This window comes from Apteryx rowi, unplaced genomic scaffold (genome assembly GCF_003343035.1).
Source record: "Apteryx rowi isolate R43461 unplaced genomic scaffold, aptRow1 scaffold_280, whole genome shotgun sequence".
In the NCBI taxonomy this organism is placed as follows: Eukaryota; Metazoa; Chordata; class Aves; order Apterygiformes; family Apterygidae; genus Apteryx; species Apteryx rowi.
Genome location: NW_020449197.1, coordinates 649,305 through 670,230, shown reverse-complemented (window position 1 = coordinate 670,230; position 20,926 = coordinate 649,305). Strand labels below are relative to the sequence as shown.

Genomic DNA, 20,926 nt, shown 5'->3' with positions numbered 1-20,926 from the left:
TTATGAAAACGTCATCTTAGTGCTCAGTACCAATCAATAAAAGCAAATACAAGTATAGGAATTCTTAAGAAAGGAATAGAGACAAAACAGAAAATGCTCATGAAGTTGCTGCCATTATGTTATGTGTCTTTGTAAATTCCAGATGTCTTGAACGCTCTGCGTTGTGGTCCTTGTTCTAAGTCTGTGTGGAATGGGGAAAAGTACAGGAAAAGGTGAAAAGAGTGGTCAGAGATAGAGAACAGCTTCCCTTACAGCAGCTGAGTAGGTTAGACTTCTTCACCCTGGAAAAAAGATTACTGAGGAAGAGTATGTAGATGTCTGTAAAACCATGGATGGAATGAAAAAGGTGTCTAAGAAATAACTGTTCACACTCTCCAGTGTGAAAGGAAAGGAAAGGAAAGAGCTAGGAACCTCAGATGAATCCAGCTGATACCAGGTTCAAAATAAACATAAGGGGACACTTCTCTATATGGCATATAGGTGATATTTGGAGCCCTTTGTGAATGCTAAAAATTCTCCTTGGTTCAAAAGGCACCTAGAAAAATTCATGGAAGAAAAATCCACTGAGCATTTTCAAAGACTCAGTGGCTCTCCTCTCTGAGAAAGCTTGAGCTGCAAAGCATTTGCATCTGAGAGAGGAGTCTGGGGAAACACCATGAGATGCTGATGTTTCTTTGGGAACCTTTCTTTAACCATGGTGAAAGACAGAATTCTGGGCCTAGCAGATTTTGGTCTGATTCAATCATTCTTATCACTTTTCTTACCACATGATTCCAATGAAAAGAAATATTTTTCAAGTTACATCATTTTAACAGTGGCTACCTCCATACCTGGGAATTTTCTGTGTTGTTATGATTAAGGCAGAATAAACAATTACATGATTTTTGATTGGTATACATCAATACGTTGTATACAGCAATCTAGAAAAGATAGGGTTAAAAGATGGCATTCATTACAGCTAATATTTTAGGAAAATGCCCATTAACTTCTAAAGCAGCTCTAACTAATTCTCTAAGCTCATTTTTTGTCATATAGTAACTATATTGTCTGGTCAACCTCTGAACTTAAAAATCTTATTTTCCTTAACATATCTTATTCCCACTTGAATCAAGCAATTCATGTTTCCTTTATTATTCGTTTTTACTCTGTTTTCTTAATATGATATACATCACATTTACTCTTCTTTAAAAAGTTTCAGATGTTGTTTTGACCAAGTCTAGCACAACCCTTTTAGTAGCAGTAGCTCAATAGATTATTCACGTGTTATATTTCAGCAGTCCCATGTTCAGCTGACTCTGTCTCAAAAGCTTTGAGGTAATGAATCAAACTTGGAGTCTGTGGTACACAATGCACTTTAATGGATATTTCTACATTCATTTAGGCTTTTAATTTGATGGTATCATCTGATTAGCAATTTCAGCCAACATGAAGTGCTTATTTTATAATTAAAAAGGCACTGATGGAAAAAACAAAAGCGCACGTTAATACAAAACATATTTATGTCAATGGGTACATCAAATCTGTTTACTGTCTTACAAATCTGTTTCAGCTATTTAATCTTCTTTCCTCTATGCTGTATGAAACTTGGATATGGTTATAAATTATCTCACAGGACATGTGTTTGTTGAGCACTTGAAATTTTCTTAAAGGTAGAGTGGCAAAGTCCTATAGGTTTACTTAAAGTTGTATACCAGAAAAAAAATTGTTCACCTCTTTAAAAATTTTAAAACACCTTTTTGAGTGTGTGATTAAGAAATATTCAGTTAAATTTTCTTTTCTTTCTCCTTTCTTATATTTTTTCAGTTGTTTCTGCAACTAACACAAATTCTTTCTAATAAAACTGCTAAGCCTATAAGAGATCTCTTTTCCTCTCCCAACTACATCCTCTTTCTTCAAATGACTGCCTCTTCCACTTCATTTTCACTAGCTACATTTAATAGGGAACATGTCTCTTCTAGGCTAACCAGCAAGCTCTTTGATTTAGCTGATAAACTGATACATTTGTTTGACAAAGTTATTTTGACCAATGCATGCTTGACCAAACATTTTATTAGAATATTTGTCAATCCACAGTAGCAAACCTTGACCGGAGAATAGTTATGGATGATTCAGAGAGAAGCGTAATGAAGAACAAAAGGTAACACCTTTGGAATAACTTGCCCATTGGAAGAGTTGTGTTGTTAACCTGTCTGTTAACAGTGTATTTTAAACTGCATAGATAAATGGCAGGAAAATTCCACTGTTTGGAAAATCTCTGTCCTTTTTCAATCTAATTGATTTTGTGGCCCCAATAACACATTACTACAGTAGGTTTCAAATTAATTATGGCTTATATTGAAAAAATAGATATATTTCAATATCACTATTAAACTCACTGAATTTAATTTCATTAGCTGACTGCTGGCTTTGTTATTTTGAGAGGGCATATAGGAATACATAGTCTAATTTTTATTTCCAGTAAATACATTTGAGACCATTTGTGGTACAATACACAACTTCTTTTAGGAACTGCTTGAGGTTTGTAGCTAAAGCAGGTCTGAGCACAAACAAGCAAACTCCTTCCCTGGAGGAATATAACAATTTGCAAAGGAAACTAAGAAGGAAGAGAATCAGGAACTGCCGCAGGTTGTAATCCCCTATTTTTTATACCTGGGTGGTAGTGTGACTCAAGCCTGGAGACACTGTGATTCTGACTGTGAAATCTGGCTTACTCTGACTCTTAAAGAGGCCTCATGAATGTTTTTGTTAACTTAGTTAAGGTGGGACTTGTTGCCTAAGAGAAGTGGGGAGAGCTGGCCTGTTTCTAAGAACATTGAGACTCCCGTCACGCTGGTGTGTTGGTGCAGAAGCTGTGTTCAAGGGGTTATGTTTGTTTCCTAGTTTGTTTTTTGGCTTCCCCCTCTTCTTGAATCCGGTGCACTCCTCTTACTCATTTCCTCTCCGAATGAAACTATTCCAGTCTTTTAACCTCTCCTTATATGGCAGTCTCTTCCATGCCTCCAGTAGTTTTTCTCATCCCTAGTTCATCTCTATTACTGTGCTTCTTTTTAAGTTGGTTTGACAGAAACTGAACACAAAATGTCAAGTGAGGACTATTGGTGTCACTATTTCCTCATATTGTTTCAGTTCCATTTTTCAGTCCCACCCATTATTTATGTGCATGGGTGAAATCTTGGGTGAAGTTATTAAGTCAGTAGCAACACTTGCGTCATCTTCAGTGGAGCCGTGGCATTTAACGTTTTACTTGGTTTTTTTTCCACCTTCAAATCTACTTGGCCAGATGCTGGAGATGTCTCCATGATCTGAATCTTTCTTGAACTGTTGTATTCTGTTTAAAAAAAATAAAAAWATATATATATATATAGCAGTAATTCATTTATTTTGTACCAGGTTGTGCCATCTTGTGCAATTCATGTGCAAATTGTCTTTTTACTTAGCATTGTTGGGTTCCCTTCTCTCTTTTCCAATCTTATCTTAGAAAGGATTAAACTGGGGATGAAAAAACACAATGGTTATATGCAGTCATTCTTGTGTTCCTTGCCTCTGATGGTCTAGTGTCAAAGATTTCAGACCTGAAGAAAGACTTATTCATGTATTATCCAGACAGCCACTAAAGCATATTCTCAAGTCAGACTAGGACTTCACTGAATTTTAAGTACATGCTTATGTGCCTTTCTCAAATGAACTGTGGAATACATCTTTCGGTATCATGTAAAAAGAAGCGTGTGTGTGTGTATGTGTGTGTGTGTATGTGTGTATATATATATATAAAATGAATATATATTTATGAATTTTCATTTTCAGAGACATTGAAACTGTTGCAAATCATTTACATTAAAGGGAGCTAAAAATACAATTTATTGTATATAGGGTTTCCTTAGCGAGTCCAATATAAAATTTTATTTTTAATTCCATGAGATTTTTACTTTTACCCATCAGCATTATTCACCATGTAACAAACCATTTTCTCTATCTTTTATGGAACAAATTTGAAGGAGTTATACAAGCTGTACAGGTGCTACTAATTATTTTGGGGAGCATCTTCTTTCTGAGATGCACAGTTCTGGCAGTGAGCATGCCATCCATCATTTGATTTTTCAGAAGCCTTGGAAAAGAACTCTGAATTACAAAACAGTTAGTCAGAAGAAATAAAGATGTAAAAGATTTGTGATCTTTACTTCATGATATTAATTTAGATCAGTATGAGCATAGAAAAAGAGAAAGGGGCTGTTTTTTAATTTGGATCTGTTCTTTACTGCCAGTGTTTGTTTTGAACACTGCTTCAGTGGCTTCAATAAACTTGAGCAGTGTTTCATTTTGTTTTCCTGTGCTAATTAACATCTCTGAAGTACAATCTTATGATTAACAGAGCCTGAATACATGAACTAAGGTATTGCTGATTTTTCCCCAGGGTGAAAAACAGGTAAATTCATAATGAAAAGATGCTGTGCTTAGATTTCAAATGAATGTAAAACCTACTGTGCTGTACAGTTAGTAGGTTTAAACCTGTCTAATCATTCTTAGATTAGTAGAAGTATATTAAAATTGAACTTTAGAAATACAGAATGTAAAGATGAATCAAGCATGTTGACTCATAAATATTAATCTTTTATTAAAACTCCCCGTAAATTAAGCCTAAACTAACACTGGGCAAATGATTCCAAATGGTTTACTAGCTTCTGAGTTTTACTGCTTAAATCCCACGTCACGGGTAAAACAGAGTAAACGACAACCCGTAGTGGATCTGGATATTTGGGTTTATTTAAGAGCCAGCGGGATTAGCGCTTTTACCCCAGTTGATTACCCCGCGCTGGCTGACCCACTCCCCTCCCAGCGTTACGTTCGCCGGGTCTCGACCTGGTGGCTCCCCGCAGGGAGCTCGCTGCCGGCCCGGAAAAGCGGGGCACAAAGTCGTGTTGCTTCGTGCCGCGCGGCTGCTCGCGGTTCCCAGGCGCAGGCGTTGCCGGCCGGGGGCCCCGGGCCCCCCGCGTCCGCCCGCCCGCAGCTCCCCGTCGCCAGGAGCCCCCCGCCTCCAGGCTCTTCACCACCTGCTTTCCAGGCCGCCTTCCTCTCTCTGGGACCACTAGGGGAGCCCTTGTGCTGGGCCTCCTCTTCCTTCTGAGCCTCCAAACCCCCCCCCCCCCCCCCCCCCCCGTTTTCCCAGTCTCTACTAGTCTATGTGCAGAAGTGCAAGGCATGACCAGCCTCCAGACTGCTGGTTGGTGGTTGTGTCTCTGCCATTAGTTGGCGGATTCAGGAGGTGCCACTTCTGTTTGGCTGGGTGCTGGCAAAACTCACAACCAGCCCGCACTGTTTAGCAAGCCAGCAGCAGGCTTCTGCTTGAAGAGTTCAGAGGTTCAGTTTTGGATATTCACTCCGTCCCCCACATGATACACTTAATTACCTGACACCTGTTAGCATTCGTAATTTAAGCTATTTGTCACCTTCCGACATTGGGACAAAGCAATAATAAAGAAGGAAAAAATCCCTCATTGGAACTGAAGGATTTTCCTGAAAGGAAAATTTAGAGTGCTGAAGTATTCRTGTAAATGTCTAGAAAATTCATTAGATATATATTTTCCTTATACAAGTTTCCTTATTTCAGAGCAGAACAAATAAGATTTAAAGAAATAGTGTGTTTTTGAATCTGTGTTTGTCTTGCTTTCAGAAAGTTATAATTTCTGTGCACTTCACTATATGTATATATAGATACACACATATATATATATATATACTGAAAGACATTTAAATGGGAAAAGTAAAATATGTACTATTGCATGTGTGTAGCAAGGTTATATAATCACTGCTGCAAGAACAGTATTTCGGGTGGTTTCTTTACATTTGATTTTAGCCTCCCTAAAATTGCATTAATGTTATTACTGCTAAAATCATGGTATTTATTTAATATCCCATTTATTTGTAATGTAAATTAAAGAAAAGATTTGATAGGTCATTTCTAAAGTATTGTTTTACCTTATGTAGTGGAGACAATTGCTATTACAGGAGTGTGAACCACGATAACCCATTAAATAACTTGCAGGGTGACCAGATGGTTCAGTGACAGCTTTAATGGAAAGGATGTCAGTTATTCCTTTGCCATTTGGGGTGGAGAGGGGGGAGGGAAGGAGAATAGTATAGCAAAAGCTGGGCTGAGAGAGAAAAGCACTCAACAACAAAATACCTACCAGCTTCAGATGGAACTGAATTTAGGACACAGGAAGAGAGCCAAAGGCTCAAATCCCTAAGGCAAAACTGCTTGTGGGAGATTTTAATATCAGATTTGATTCCACAAAGATATTGATATTTACTTTTTCAAAAAACAGGACCTTAATATAAAGATATATTAAGTTATAAATCCATTATCTAAATTAAATTAAAGTTACTGCTTTTTCTAAGTTTAGTTGTGTTTTTATTGCACTGTTCCTTCTAGTTGAATATACCCAGTATATCCATACAAAACTCTTCACCAATCTTCCAATTTAGCAAACTTTCTTTATTCTAAAAACAATTTAAACACATGAAGAGGTAAGTGTTTAAGAAAATAGGAAAAAACTTAAATACCTATTTAAATCTTTTGCTAGATTGAGGCTTACACCGTATGTATTTTACACATAACTCTTCTTTTAATACTTTCTTTGATTACTTGTATGCTTCAAAACCAACCTCAGTAAGACTATTTCTATGAAAAAAAAAAAGTTTGCTCCTCTAAAATTCACTTATCTGTTATAAATATTCCTGACTGTAGTATCTGAGAGTCTTCCAGTAGTGTATTCTCTTATCTTCTCCCTGGAGGGGAAATGCATGCTCATTGAGTATCTTGTTTTAGTATGATTTTATTTTGTTTTTATGTTTGCTATGTGCAAATTTAAGCTAGAGAGGCAAGAACAAAGTGCACCTTGCAGTTGTGTTGGAAGCTAATGGGGCAGGTTGTTCCAGTTTTGGTGCTTGTCCTTGAGAAAGTTGTCTCCTGGATACATAGCCAGAGTTTCCATGCCTTATAGATCATTTTGTTGCGCAAAGTAGTGGAGGTGTTGAACGCAGTATTCTTCCTAAAGCTTTAGGCAGATATTCTGGGAAAAGTCCAGAATCAGATATCTTGAATAGAAATGCTGGGGCTCTGAACTTAATTTGAAACTCTGAAAGAAATGAGTACAGACTAGAAAACTTGGTGATGTGTTCACAGGAGTCTGTATTGCTGAGGAGATATGTTGTAGCATGCTGTATGGTTGGTGTTCCCAAAATCCTGCAGACATGTCTAGATATATCACAGTATAGACCAGGCGGGAGGAGAGGAAGATGTGAACCACCAGCCCCTCCTGTATAGTCTCTAGGAGAACAGGAGGTGACAGAAAATAACCCTTTCAGCTGCTTCTGTATGAGACCATAGTGGAGAATCCAGGCTCCTAAGCTATGGACTRAACAGCATAAATGCCTGTGTGTATTTTCCCTGCAGAGAGATTACAGCATGGCTGCAAACTCTTGAAAATGCTTTCTTTGCCCCTCCTTCCCCAGTCCAACTTCGGTTTAGATTCAGTATGATTTTCATCCATAATTTGATCCCATCCAGCGGCTGGACCGTCACAGCAGGAGTGGTATTCGTCTGTGGTAGGACAACAGAGGTTGCCTGACTGTGTGCTCTTTTCATCCTAGTGGCTGTGTGCTGCTGTTATAAAGGCCCAGAAGAAGAGTTAATCATTCTGGAACTCCACGAGTCAATGATCTATTGGGCTGGTGCTGTCCTAGGTCTTATGGTCTATCTTCAATATGAAATTAAATAGGGAAGTGAATATGCATTTTGTTCTGATAGGCACAAATGAGAAATAATGACACATTTTTATATAAATAAATAACATCAAAAGATATTTTAAATTTTGATTGCTTGATCTTCCACTATATTATTCTTAGATTCAGTGGGAGTTGTTGAAACACATCTTGGTGTAATTTCCTGAATGTACACATAGAAAAACAGTTGATTAAGTCCTACACAAAGTAAATTCATCAGAATTCAGTTAAATGTGTAAAATGCATTTTGATGAGTTGTGTTTTGTAGCATACCAAAGACAACATTGACTTCACAGTGTCAGCACTGTCTTAACAGTGAACTTGACCACTTTACCCTGGAAAACACTAGGAAGATAATATAGTAAAACAAATTTTCTTATATGATCTGAAGCCTTTGAGGCTGAAAAAATACCTAGTCTGACATTGTTAAACAATTACAAAACCATATTAAGTCTGAATTGGGCTATTCTAACCTGTTGAACTGTTTTATGAAGTCCTAATTTATTAATGAACTAAGCTTTTTAACATAGTTCATTAGGAAAACCAGGAACTAAATAATCATACCAAGAGCAAATGAAATCTAAAATTGTGTAAATTGTTAGGTAACTTRGATTATTTTAATCAAAAAAGAGAGGTTGGATGCCATTGATCATGGATCAATGGAGTCATTGGATCCAACTTTAGTGACGATATTCCAAGTACTTCTGATAAAAGATCCCTAGACTGGAAGCTGGTTGTGACTAGAAATAGCTAGTCACGTTTTCCTGTGGACATTTTTAGAAAAGATTTTCCTAGGAGGTGCAGTTTCCTGCAGAGAACATCCCCTTTTCATTAATACAAAAGGAATAAGCCAGGGCTTAAGGGTGTTTGGACCTGTTAGGAATTTATTTGAACAGAACCACTAACAATTTTTTTTTTTTAATTCCAAATTAGGAATTCAGTGACAAAATATTTCTAGTAAGTGACTATATAGTCACTTCTTTCTGACCAGTAACCATGAGGTGTAAGCTCACAATTAAATTAAAGCATGTTTAAATGACAGTCTAGATGAGATTAAACATATGCATACATGTTAATGTTTAACAACAAAGCAAGATTTGTAGAATGAAGTAATATTTTTCATTAGACTGACTGATCTATGATTAAGAGGCCTTATTTATTTTCTGTCTTTTTGTGTAGTATGAATGAACTATCTTATTAATTCAGTTGTTCACAGATCTTACTGCAATACCATTGTCTGATTAATATACTAAACTTTGAGTTAAAGGTAAAGCCTGCAACTAAATCAATGCCTGCTGCATTGAGGCATCTATCTAATCTGCGTAAATTCTCTCATCAGTGTTACTGCAGTACTCCTTACAAACACATTCTTGATCTTTTTTTTCCAAATTTTTAATTAAATTCCTATTATTCTAAAAAGAACAAAAAAGATTTAATTAAAATATATTTTGAAAAGCATTGTGGCACTGACTGTCTCTGTATATAGACACTTCCTAAATTCTTCGTAAAACACTAACAGTTGTTTATTTTATAATTTATACTAGTGCCAAAGTAGCTCATTTATCTCTTGCAACTGTTTCAATAGTTGCAAGCTCTCATCACCAAAAAGGATTGGTACTTCAAGAAATCTGCAACAGTCTTCTAAACTTCTCTGCAATTTTTTTGTCTTTATTGATGACTGGGTGTATAGTAACATGCTATCTTTTCAAACTGTAATATATATTTTCTTTTAGAGCTGCATTCCTTTTGGTTATCACCAATTTGAGTGATACAGTTCACAGATACCAACACAGGCTGTTAAATAAGGAATACCAAAAAGCCAGGTGAAATGGTCCATTTTTCTTTGCTTATCTTAAAAAATGCATCTTTACTGGCTGTATTCAGTGTATCTTACATATGTATACCTTTAGGCATAGTGAGTCAAGTCTGTAAAACAGTAAGTTGAAAATTTTCCAACATTTGATTGAGCTCTGCAGTCTGATAAATGTTTGGTATGCTATACTATACTCTTGCGCTTTTGTTGGAAAATAGTCTCAGAGAAGTTATTTATCCTAACAATTTAAAGGGTGTTATAATAAATCTGAATGCATGTAGCAACTTCATACCATCTTTTTGAAAAATGACTTTTTAAAACAATCTAAAGTGATAAGATTCCGTTGTAAATATTTCAGTATCCAGCAAGGATATGTGTGGTGAAGTCAGCAGATTCTCCTAGTGTCTGACAGCGTCAGGAACAGACATCACAGGAGCTATTTTATGCTGCAGTGAAGATAAGAGTGAAAGGGTGACCATTAAGACAAACACTGAACCTAAAACTCTGTGGTAGGGAGTCACCTATTTTGGGTGGTAATTTGCAGCTAGGGATTAACTCATGCCTTACCTGCTGTGTTGTTTTGGGAAAGATTTGCCAATCATACCGCTAATTCATGTACTTCAGCAGAATCATTCAGAATAGAGTTTTAGAGATATTTAGAGAATTTTCTTCTTTTTACAGCTATTTTTCGTACAGAATTTTGATGCCTTTTAGTTTGCTGGCTGTTTGCTTCAATCCTTCTCCCTCTCAGGATTGGGGACTTCATCTCATCTACTTTTAGTTGTCTTAATTTTATTAGTCATTCAGGTTCTCTTTATGTTCAGTGGAGAGGAATGGTTTTCTCCAGAGGCTTAGATTGGCAAAATATATTCTCTCCTATTCTCTTCATTGATGAATCCTATCCTTAGTCCCCTTTCATGTTGTCCCTTTTATTCTTCTCCTTCTGACTTTATACCCCCTCACTTCCTTCTCCTGTATGTCCCTACTATCTTTACCCTACCTTTAATACATGCCCTTACAGTAAAAAAAAAAAAAAAAGAGAGAGAGAGAGAGAGAGAGAAAAAGTATTAATAAGACTTTGTTGCATTCTCCTTTTTTACTCCACTTGTGTGTCTGATCCATTTGTTGCCCAAGGTTGCCTTCTCTCTATTTATTTGACAGTTCTCTAGGGTTGGGCTGTTTCTCTGTTTGTGTCTGCGTACCTTTGTGTACAGTGCCAGTCCAAGCATGGTCCTATCTTTGATTAAATTTTAGCTGCTATCCAATTAATAACAGGTAATGTAAATGACAAACTTATGGATGAATTACAAACAAAGACATCAGATGCTCAAGACAGAGCATATAATTCATACAACATCAGGAGATTGTTAGCTTTGTTTTGAGTTTATTTAAAAGAAAATTATGCAGGTGTGCGGCAAATTTTTAAAAGCAGGTTTATTTTTTTCTGATGGTGTTGTAGTATGGTGGAATATATCAATGTTTTGTGTTTAAAATGTAGTACAATGGCCTATGTACAATTCAAAGTTCATCGTGTCCTTTTACAGCATATTCTGCATGAATAAAGAGGAAAGTCATAATAATAATTACCAAAGGGTATTTTGTTTTGTTTTGTGATAAAATACCATAAAAATGAAGGATATTAGCTATGTTATTAATTTTCTTCAGTTTGGAATGATCTTGTTATTACAGCTTCTGCTACATTTGAAGATTTTCAAATCCGACCTCATGCTCTTTTTGTCCATTCTTATCGAGCACCAGCCTTTTGTGACCACTGTGGAGAAATGCTGTGGGGACTGGTGCGGCAGGGACTCAAATGTGAAGGTAAGTGGCAGCGAGATGAACTTTTCAGGCTCAAAGTGACTGGACTGTTCTGTTTGTGCGTGTTGTCTCCAATTCTGCTTTTAAATTGCTTGGCCACGAGAACAATTTTACAGTAGGTGGCAACAGTAGGAACTAACTAACTAAACAATTAATTGATTAAGGATTTAACTGCTCTGAGATTTTCTAGTATTACTCCATAATTTGAAGCATAAAAAATTAGTCTATATGTATTTTTAAGGAAGGGTTATCTGAGTCTTATTTACACTTCTCTTATCCTGAGCCTATTTCCTATATCTAATTTTATATCAGTTTAATTTAGTTAATTAAATTGAAATTGCTGTCAGTCCATAGGAGGTTATACTAGGTATCTTCTTTTCTCCTTTTGCCACAACTGTTTTGACTGCCGCAGGACTGCGTGTCCATTTCCGGTGGCAGACTTGTATCTTACCTTCCCGATGCTGACCACAGGACTCTCATGTGCTTTTAGAACACAGATTTTTGGAGAATCCAAGAATAAACACTAGCTATAGGTATAGCTTTCCAAAGCACATAACATTGTCTCCCTAAACACCCGTAGAATTTAGGAGCTAAGCCGCAGAGTTGAGGAAGAAAATTTCAGCAAAAATAAGGGTGTCATTTTTGTTCACTGGAAAAATGTTCTTTGTTTTTTCCCTGCAATAAACTGTAATCAGGTGGTTTTAAATTTCTCTTTTCAGGATGTGGTCTAAATTACCATAAGAGATGTGCATTTAAAATCCCTAACAACTGCAGTGGTGTACGTAAAAGGCGCCTGTCAAATGTTTCCTTAACAGGACTCAGCACTATTCGGACAGTTTCTGCAGAGCCCTCACCTAGCACGCCAGATGAAGCTCTTCTGGTATGGAATTCCCTAGTTATAAAGGCAATAGATGTTGCTGTTGAGAAACAATGACATTTAATGCTATAGGATCTGATTTTGCCTGTTACAGACTACAGATGAGGCTGGTATGTAAATTATAAAGCTTTGTAGTGAAAAAAGGCATCTTAATATAACATGGAGGTCAGTAGCCAAAGGTATGTGTGAGAAATTGTTGCTTCCGATGCTCCCAGGATTCTTCTCCCATTGTGAAGAATTAGGTTATTTTGAAGGTCCATACTTGCCACCCGTGCTAATTGGTGCTGCAACTTGTTGGAGGATGTCTTCTCTGGAACTCGGAATTGAATTTCTCCTGTGTTAGACCATTGTATTCGTTGGTTCATGATATAGCAAAGAAATGACCTCGGGAGAACACTGTGAGCCAAATTCCACTGTATCAGATTCCATGCTCCAGTTAATTATTTTGAGTCTGTATATTTAGATTATTTCTTGAGAATGTTTGGGGTTCTTTGTGTTCAGAAGGAAGTAAGAGGAATCTCCACTATTTCCTTAAACTGAGATTTGTGATAAATGTTTTATATATGTCATGTATGTGTATAGCTGTATATATGCGTGCATATATATTGATGCACAGTGTACACACATGTGCATAAACAGTATACTTGTATATACTCTTATATAGTATATGCAGTTTTCCATCCTGAAAACAAGTCTTCTGAGAACACAGTTTATTGACTGGAATAAGTTAGATTTATGTGTATTTTTTTAATCTTTGGAACGTTTGTTCCTTTTAGTACTCATGGCCATAACATACTTGAATAGTTAAGAATTTATGCTGTGTGTACAGAAATGAATACACCCCTAAGTGAAAGCTTTGAAAACTTTAAGGTGTAAAAGAGAGGAAAGAATTTAGAAGCATACACAACAATTATTCTCTTGTTTTCCTCTCAATTAGAATATTACACTTATTAAACTTGACACACTAAAAGGACAGTATTGCAAATGATGCAGACCTAGTGTTACATGGAGTACCATCTACAAACCATAATTATGTACTTATGCTACTGATTATCATTAACCTAAAGCTACTTGGAAATTAAGGTTAACATTATGAATCTGTATTTTTAATTGAAAAGCTGCATAAATGGAGTGCTTAAGTTCAGCAAAAAGCATAGCAACAAATCTTCATAGATTATTCATAATTCTCAGAAGTTTGTTTTTCAAATGCTGACTTATTCAGGCCAATACAAAATAAAATTATGAGGAAGCCCAGCCCTCATTCTGAATTGCTTCTGGCATTGTGGTTAAAAATGTCGTATGGGTGAGAGCCTTCATATACTCTGTATAAATAGACACCACATGCTGTACAGTTTCAAGATAACAAAAAATTTTCATTTTGAAAACCTTTTTAACTGTAGGACTCTGGTGGTAGCTGATATATTCTTTATATTAAATACATGTTTTGCAAAGACATGTATTTTAAGTCTGCTTTTGCAAATATTAAAATTATCAGTGGGAGTTTTCCAGTGAAGAAATACAGTAAGTTTCATACATACTGCAGACTATACTTCTCTAAGAAGTCGTAATCATCAGGGTATTCAAGCTGAKGATTCAGAACTTCACACATGTGCACCCACACGCACATATGCTAGTGTGCATTTGCACACACAGAGAGAAAGAAAATATGTTTACAGAAAGTCACAGGCTTAAGCCTAGAGAAACTAAACAGATAGCTTTCAGATTTCATCTTTATTTCTGGAAATCCTGGTRTAATTTACCAAATTTTCAGAAGTGATCTCAGATAATGCTTCTACCTGTTTTTTGTTTTGTTTTTTTGCATTGAATAGTTTTCTTTTTTTCCCCCTCTTTTTTTAAGTGTGCATAAGCTTTGTCAGGTCTCATATGTCAAATCTGTCCTTTGGACTCCATTCTTTTGCAGTGCTCATGAGATAAGTTTTATTGCAGTTTATGCTGTGGTATCAATCAAAGCATGCACTTTGGAATGTGTTTCATTCTTCTAGCGTTTGTGCGAATATACTAAAAGACATCATCCTTGTCCACAAAACTGCATCATTCACTATTATTGTTTTTATTGGCAGGGCACTTTATTGAGTCACTGATAGCAGAACATAACTGCTGCGTGGGGTCACTGAATTAAATCAGAGATCTGCCACTTATTCAAATATGACCAAAATAAATGTTATTTTTACCTCTATTTACTGTGCAGAGTCAGAGTGTTTGAGAAAGAATGAGTTCCTGGAGATGTTTCATAGATGGAATTGTTAACAGAGTTATGATTTCAGAATCTTTATTGTTGATGTTGTGTGAAAGAGAAAGAAGCCAACGTTAGCTTGCAGTGTTAAATTTAGCTTGTAAGTCTGGCTGCTGGAAAAAGAGAATATCTTTCTACTTATGAAGTTACAGCATTTGAAAAATCTTTGAGACAGGATAATGTGGAATCCTGCAAACAGTACTTTAATTATCCTTTCATAGGAAACTACCACATACAGACATAGCTTCAGTTTGGTATAAATATGTCTGCATTAGCCAATAAAGTCTTTCATTTGAGCTGAAAATTGACTGGGGACTATATTTAAAGGCAGCTTTAAAACTCTTGATCCAAAGATTAAAATATCTTTTTTTTTTCCTTCTTAACTTATTAGTAGTGTACAACTCACCAAAGAGAAATGCTAAAAATGTGGAATTCTAGGAGGATGCTAGGTAACCCAGATTTCTACCTTTCATAGCTCAAATGCAATTCTTTTACATTCTATAACATAGAATGAAATTATGAAATAATAGCACATTCATGCTTGCTTCCAAAGTAACATTATTTTCTGTCTTTTTTTTTCTTATTTCTTTGTTCTGTTTTCCTTCTTTCCAACTTCCTGTCTCAGTCTCCTGTCAGCCCTGGCTATGAGGTATGTACTAAATTTACTCTGCTGTCCGTCATACTATATCATGAACATCCTCTTTTGTTGATTATCAGTTAGCATCAATACGAAAAAATGCAGGAATTTATCTGGATTCGTGCTTTATGATCTTCAGAACTCAAAGGCATTTGTTTTATTTTTCCTTTAGAAAGAGTATATCTGGTGCGTAACTCCAAAAAAAGTCCAGATTCCAAAATGAAGGTCATAATTCTGCCTATATTAAAAAGTAAAATTAGCTAAAGCCTCTTAAATTTAAAATGTTTTGATACAGAAGTGGCACTTTAATTTCTTAGGCATGGTAGATGTCATTGCTTTGACCATTGTCCTTTTTATTGGTGCTAATACACCAATAAAATGGAGGAGAATTTCAACCTCACTTTCAGAACACTGGGAATTTGCTGGAGTAGTACAGAATATAAACATTTTATTTTAAGCTGAGCAAGTCTGACCTTTCAGCACTCACTAGCAATAAACTTATAATATCATAATGCAGTGCAGTTATTTTTCAGAATACAGTTGCATTCAATAAAATCAGTCGAGGATTCTACAGTTCTGAAGTAAACAAAAATATGAAAAATCAGTGTACAACTAAGTTATAACTATAAAGAGTATCAATCTATCTTAAAAAGAAAACCATATTTCTATGTTTTTATAATGGATGCTACATGTCAAAGGTTGTCCTCTTTGGCTTTCAGTATGGTTTTTTCCCAATAAGTTTGTTCAGTGTTATAAGTTGCAAAAATTTTTTAAACTGTGAAATCTTGGCATCTTTCCCTTGCAGTATATATTTAATATGCAGCCAGAGAAAGGCAGCAGGCTTTGCAAATATTTTCCTTTTTAGAAATACTAGATACTTAATCTGAGGAATACTGTGTCACGCTGAACTGAAGATTGTCATGGCCAAATTTCTATTTCTTTAAAAAAAATAACTTTATTTCTTCCTACATGTGTTCTTATTATAAAGTACCTAAGCAACATACCCTAGAAGTATTATTTCACAGAATGGCCTTAAAACAATATAAACAAGCATATATAGAATAGAGTCTTTATAATATTGAACATAACTTTATTCTAAGTATGTGCTGTTTGAAAAAGATGAATCCATCATTCCAGACAGTGATGGATTGCACTAAATTAATAGTTACTTAAAGTAGTCTTCAAAAAAACCATAGATATTATTTGGAGAAAAACAAAATAATGTTTCTTTTGTAAAAACAGAAAAAAATTTACAGTCAATTTTTTTGCTTTAAAATACATTATTATGACACAACACCATTTTATTTCTATGTTATAAATGTTTTCATTACTTTGGTAAGTTTTATTCATTCCTCCAAAAGTGATGAATGTTGATGCGTTAAGGTAATTTTTTAAACACGTTGCCAACGATTTCTCAGAAAAAGCCTAACTGAGTTTTGCATTTAAAAATGAATGCTGTGTCTTATGAGGTACAGGTAAGTGGAGTATTATGTAGTTATCTACATATTATGCTTTTCGATACAGAATTAGTAATTAATTTTTACAAAGTAATTTACTTCATTTTATTTAGAAAAGTCATTTAGGTAGTACTAATAGAATATGGAACGTTAGGTGTTGACTGCCTCTGCAAATTCACTATATGCAGAGTTGGCTTGAGGCTTCTTCGCTATATAGGGAAAAGTGATTTTGCAGAACTAGGACAGCAGAGTCTCTGGGAGGGAATTGTTTTAAGTTCTGGATGGCTCTTTCCTCTTTCTTCCTCCCTCTCAGCCCTTAATATAGTCACTCATTTCTCTTACTCCTCTGAAATAGAGAATCCTGATTTCCATTGACTAAGAAATTCACATTCCATGAAGCCTTCTTTTCCCACGGGCAGAGAGAAGAAAACACATCTCCTTTTCCCGGTTCCAGTGCTTTTGGAGCTTGTATGCCTCCTGGACTCCTTGGACCAGAAAGAAGGAGCCCTGAGGGAAGGCTTAAAGAAGGGTGTCACAACTGAGAGCAGCTTTGTCTGTGCCTTAAGCCAACTTTAATTACAGAGAAGTCCTTCTCTAATGGATACATTCGAGTTCATTAGAGTGAAGTTCTTCAGGGGCAAAATTAATATTTATTCTTGAGGATGGACACTTCAGTTAATTCTGAATTAATACCACTCATAGTTATTTTCTCTTCCCGTCATCTCCTAGTTATCCATGCATGCTCCACTGATGTACATGCACATTCCTGTCTGAGCTATGATCACTGCTCTTCAGTGTCCTCATTTGTTTAATAAAAATCCCTATGCTATTTTGGGGAGTGCTACTTGAAGTTTTTTGTAGCCCAAAATCAAGACGTTATTAAAATCGTTCATTAAAGTTTAAAATATATCCTGTGAGCTAAATCAATCTTAAATAAAGTTTAAACTAAGTACTTTTGGGCCAGATTCACCCCTATGTTCTAGCTTCATCACACTGGAGAGACTGAGAATCAAGAACTCAAAATGAACCTGACATTGAAAGTTAAATATTAAAATATGACTATAAATTAATTCTACAGGTACCATGATTTAGTTAACTTGTTTTTGTACAATTATTTAAAATATTAATACTTATTAAAGGTAAAGAACAACCAAACAAAAAATATTAAAAGTGTAGTTCCCTTTTGTCCTTAAGGCATTACAAATCTATGAAATTCAAAGTTCAGCTGAACCCTAAATTAAAATGTTCTGGGATGCAGAAGGTGAATTTGTAAATGGCCTACATTACGCATTGCTGTGCATACCGTAGTGGTAGTCCATGTAGCTGTCATGCACTAAATAATACTGTAGGATTTCTTGTCGCAGTAGTGGTAGTTTAGCAACATAAATAGGCCTTACGGAGGTGATCACATCCATACGAAGACACTTTATGCTTAAAGTATGTTTTATGTAATAAAAGGCAGATTGATGTGACTATTACGATGTAGGAACAGTGGACAATGGACTCCAGCTTATAAGGGGATGTAGATGTTTTGCTCTTGTTTAAATGGAAACAGTAATGTAGCCTGTTGATGGTGTTTAGAACTAAAAGCTCTGACATAGTACGTTACTATTGACAAAGAAAGATGTGAATTTTTTTATATTGCACAGGAATGTTATGAAAGCAGTGATTAAAGCTATATTAAAGCTTCTCAGCTCTCAGTGCCTGAATATAGTTGCTTCAGAAGTTCATCACAGCAAGATGAGATCAAAATGATGATTGAGACAATTATTTAAAGTTAAAAAAGTGTATATTTAGGGAAGTATTAGATATTATATTAATTTTGCACCTAATCTTTGCCAAATATCTAAGAAGATAGCTAGAAGAGAAAATGGTAAACAACTTAAGATCTGCATTTCCTGCAATTTTGTGTATGCCATGTGTGGTGATGTTTTTTGATGCAACTTCTTGGTGAACCCTGATCCCCTGAAAAGGTTTTATCGGTATTTGGTTCTTCAACTTGGAAGAGAAGAGAGGCTTAAGTTATTCTTGTCCTCAAGTAATTACCAAGTATACTTAGATACTCTATTTTATTCATAAGAAAGACATTCAAATCGTGGGATAGCTCTGAACTCTTAAAAATCTAGTGAAGCTTTGCCTATCTTCCCCCTCCTCCTCTGCTGGCAGCTCACCAGTTGCTGGGAGTAGATCCAGCTGCTGAATACACTAAGTTCTTTAAGCCCAAAGAAGCTGAAAAGGGTCCAGAACCTACTTCTGAGAGCTTCAGCTAACAGATATCAGCCTACAATCCTTCACATAAGTCTCCACAGCTTRAACTGAGGTCTCTTAGTTGCTCTGATGTTGTGGCAATAAGAATTCTTTAGGAGTGCATGCCATGCCTAAGCAAACATACACTCAAAGCTGTTTTCATAGTTTCTGAGTACTAACACAAGTGTTTGCACATATCTTAAAAAAAAATAAAATAAAAAAAATCTGCAGCACACATTTTACTTTCCTAACCTCTCTGAAATATCCTCCATGTTGGCACTGGGTCTTCTGAAATGGTAAAAGAACCTTATGTTTGTATTCTGAGTAAGCCTTCAAAGCAGTCTGTTTTCTCTACTTGTTCAGTGATGCTTTCCCTTCTAATATATAACTTTAATTTTCTGCACTGATAACATCCTAATGCCCAACAGCTCCCTCCCTGTAGCCAAGCCTCATCAAGCTGGTTTCTCTAGACTTCAGCTGTCCATTACAAGTCTGAAGTGTTTTATTTTGTATTATATCTTGGCTACACCACTTTTGTATCATGGTATGTGCCTTTTTTTATTATTAGTTCTATACATTAGGCACAACTGAGCTGCTGAGCCTTGCTTATAGTGTGGCCATTCTAGTAGTGGAAGATACTTATATTAAAATTATTCATTACTTAAAATTATTATACTTAAAATTATTATACTTAAAATTATGAAACATACTATAGAAGATCAAACTAAACCTAATATTGTTGAAAAAATTATGTCTGTGAGATGCAGAAAAAAAGCTTCATTCTACATAAATCCTAATATGCCTGCAGTCACTAGCAACTCCTTTGCCAACAAAGTGCTTTCGTTCTGGGAAATCCCTGACTCTGCCTGAGAAGTTAATGTAGTCACATAACTACTGCTGAAAGCCAGTAATTGTTTCTTGTTACTTTACAAAATAAAGCAGGTTACAGACAGAGCATTCAAACCACTGTTTGCTGGCATTGATGTCTGAGCAGGAGGTGCAGGGTACATAATAATTTCCATCTGTGGATAGTTTAATGTTAACAGATTGTACTGAAGTCAGTTCTTTGATGTGTTCATTTAAGTGTTTTTTCAGACCATAGGTATCTTTAGTATGGTTCTTGCAGGATTAAATCATACACTTGTCTTAAGGAGAAGAGTGTAAGAAGCCTCAAAAGACAACACGCTTGATTCAGTTTTAAGTGTGGTATTTCACTATATTTAATTGAAAATTTGTTTCCCTGACTAGCATTAAGTTACAGTCACATCATTTTGTTTGTAAAAGAAAGTTAACATTTACATTGCATAAAAAGCATGGTAGTTTCTGCAGTGACATAGATACATAGCACCTCATTTGACAGTAGGTTTCTGTGAAAAATGTGTACATGAACATATTAAGGCTTTATCATCTGCCTTCAGGATAGGGAAGAAATACATGTTATAGCAAGTATGCAACACTGAAACATCATGTGGCTAGATGTTTTTGCTTTTTTTTTTTATATATACGTCATCATTCTTTATTGTTCAAGTAAATAAAGTAGCTCATGATAGTTTGTTTCTTTTGTTTTGGCAAACGCTTAAAAAATGTAGAAATACCTGTGTAGTTTTTGACTGGATAACTCAGTGTAATGTACAGGAATAATTTCACAATACATTTTATATATTAAGCCTGCAAAAGATCGGCACTTCTTTTTGAACAGTTTTGGAAAAAATGTATATTTAGGAAAGTATAGGATGTACAGCCTGTACTATTTTGGGTGAAATTTACTGACTTGAATGTGTTTCTGGAAGCATAATTTGAAATAAGATGATCAAATGTCAAAAATAAAGTTTTTCTTTTCTGACTCCTCTAGAATGCAAAGCTTTCCAGTAACATTTATCAGAATCCCTGGGAGATTTTCAGTAGGACTATTGAAACCTATTAAAATGAGTCAGGGAAATAGCAGTCTGTTTTATATTTTAGGCTAGTCTGTGTGGTTGGATTGGAGGGCTGTCCCTGTCTCTGTTCCCAAAAGACCAATTCTCCATCCAGTCAGTCAGCT

At 35.6% G+C, this 20,926-nt stretch overlaps 1 protein-coding gene across 13 annotated transcripts in view; it reads left to right on the top strand.

Moving 5' to 3' along the window:
- Positions 1-20,926, top strand: part of PRKD1 (protein kinase D1) — a 156,910-nt gene that overhangs the window by 93,258 nt on the left and 42,726 nt on the right. For 7 of the 13 annotated variants that reach the window (XM_026068871.1, XM_026068883.1, XM_026068876.1 and 4 more), the window contains 3 exons: positions 11,285-11,416; positions 12,133-12,293; positions 15,170-15,193. In XM_026068871.1, the coding sequence (XP_025924656.1) occupies positions 11,285-11,416; positions 12,133-12,293; positions 15,170-15,193 (317 nt within the window). The remainder of the gene's footprint in view (positions 1-11,284; positions 11,417-12,132; positions 12,294-15,169; positions 15,194-20,926) is intronic. The other 6 variants (XM_026068873.1, XM_026068878.1, XM_026068874.1 and 3 more) reach the window with 6 other exon arrangements.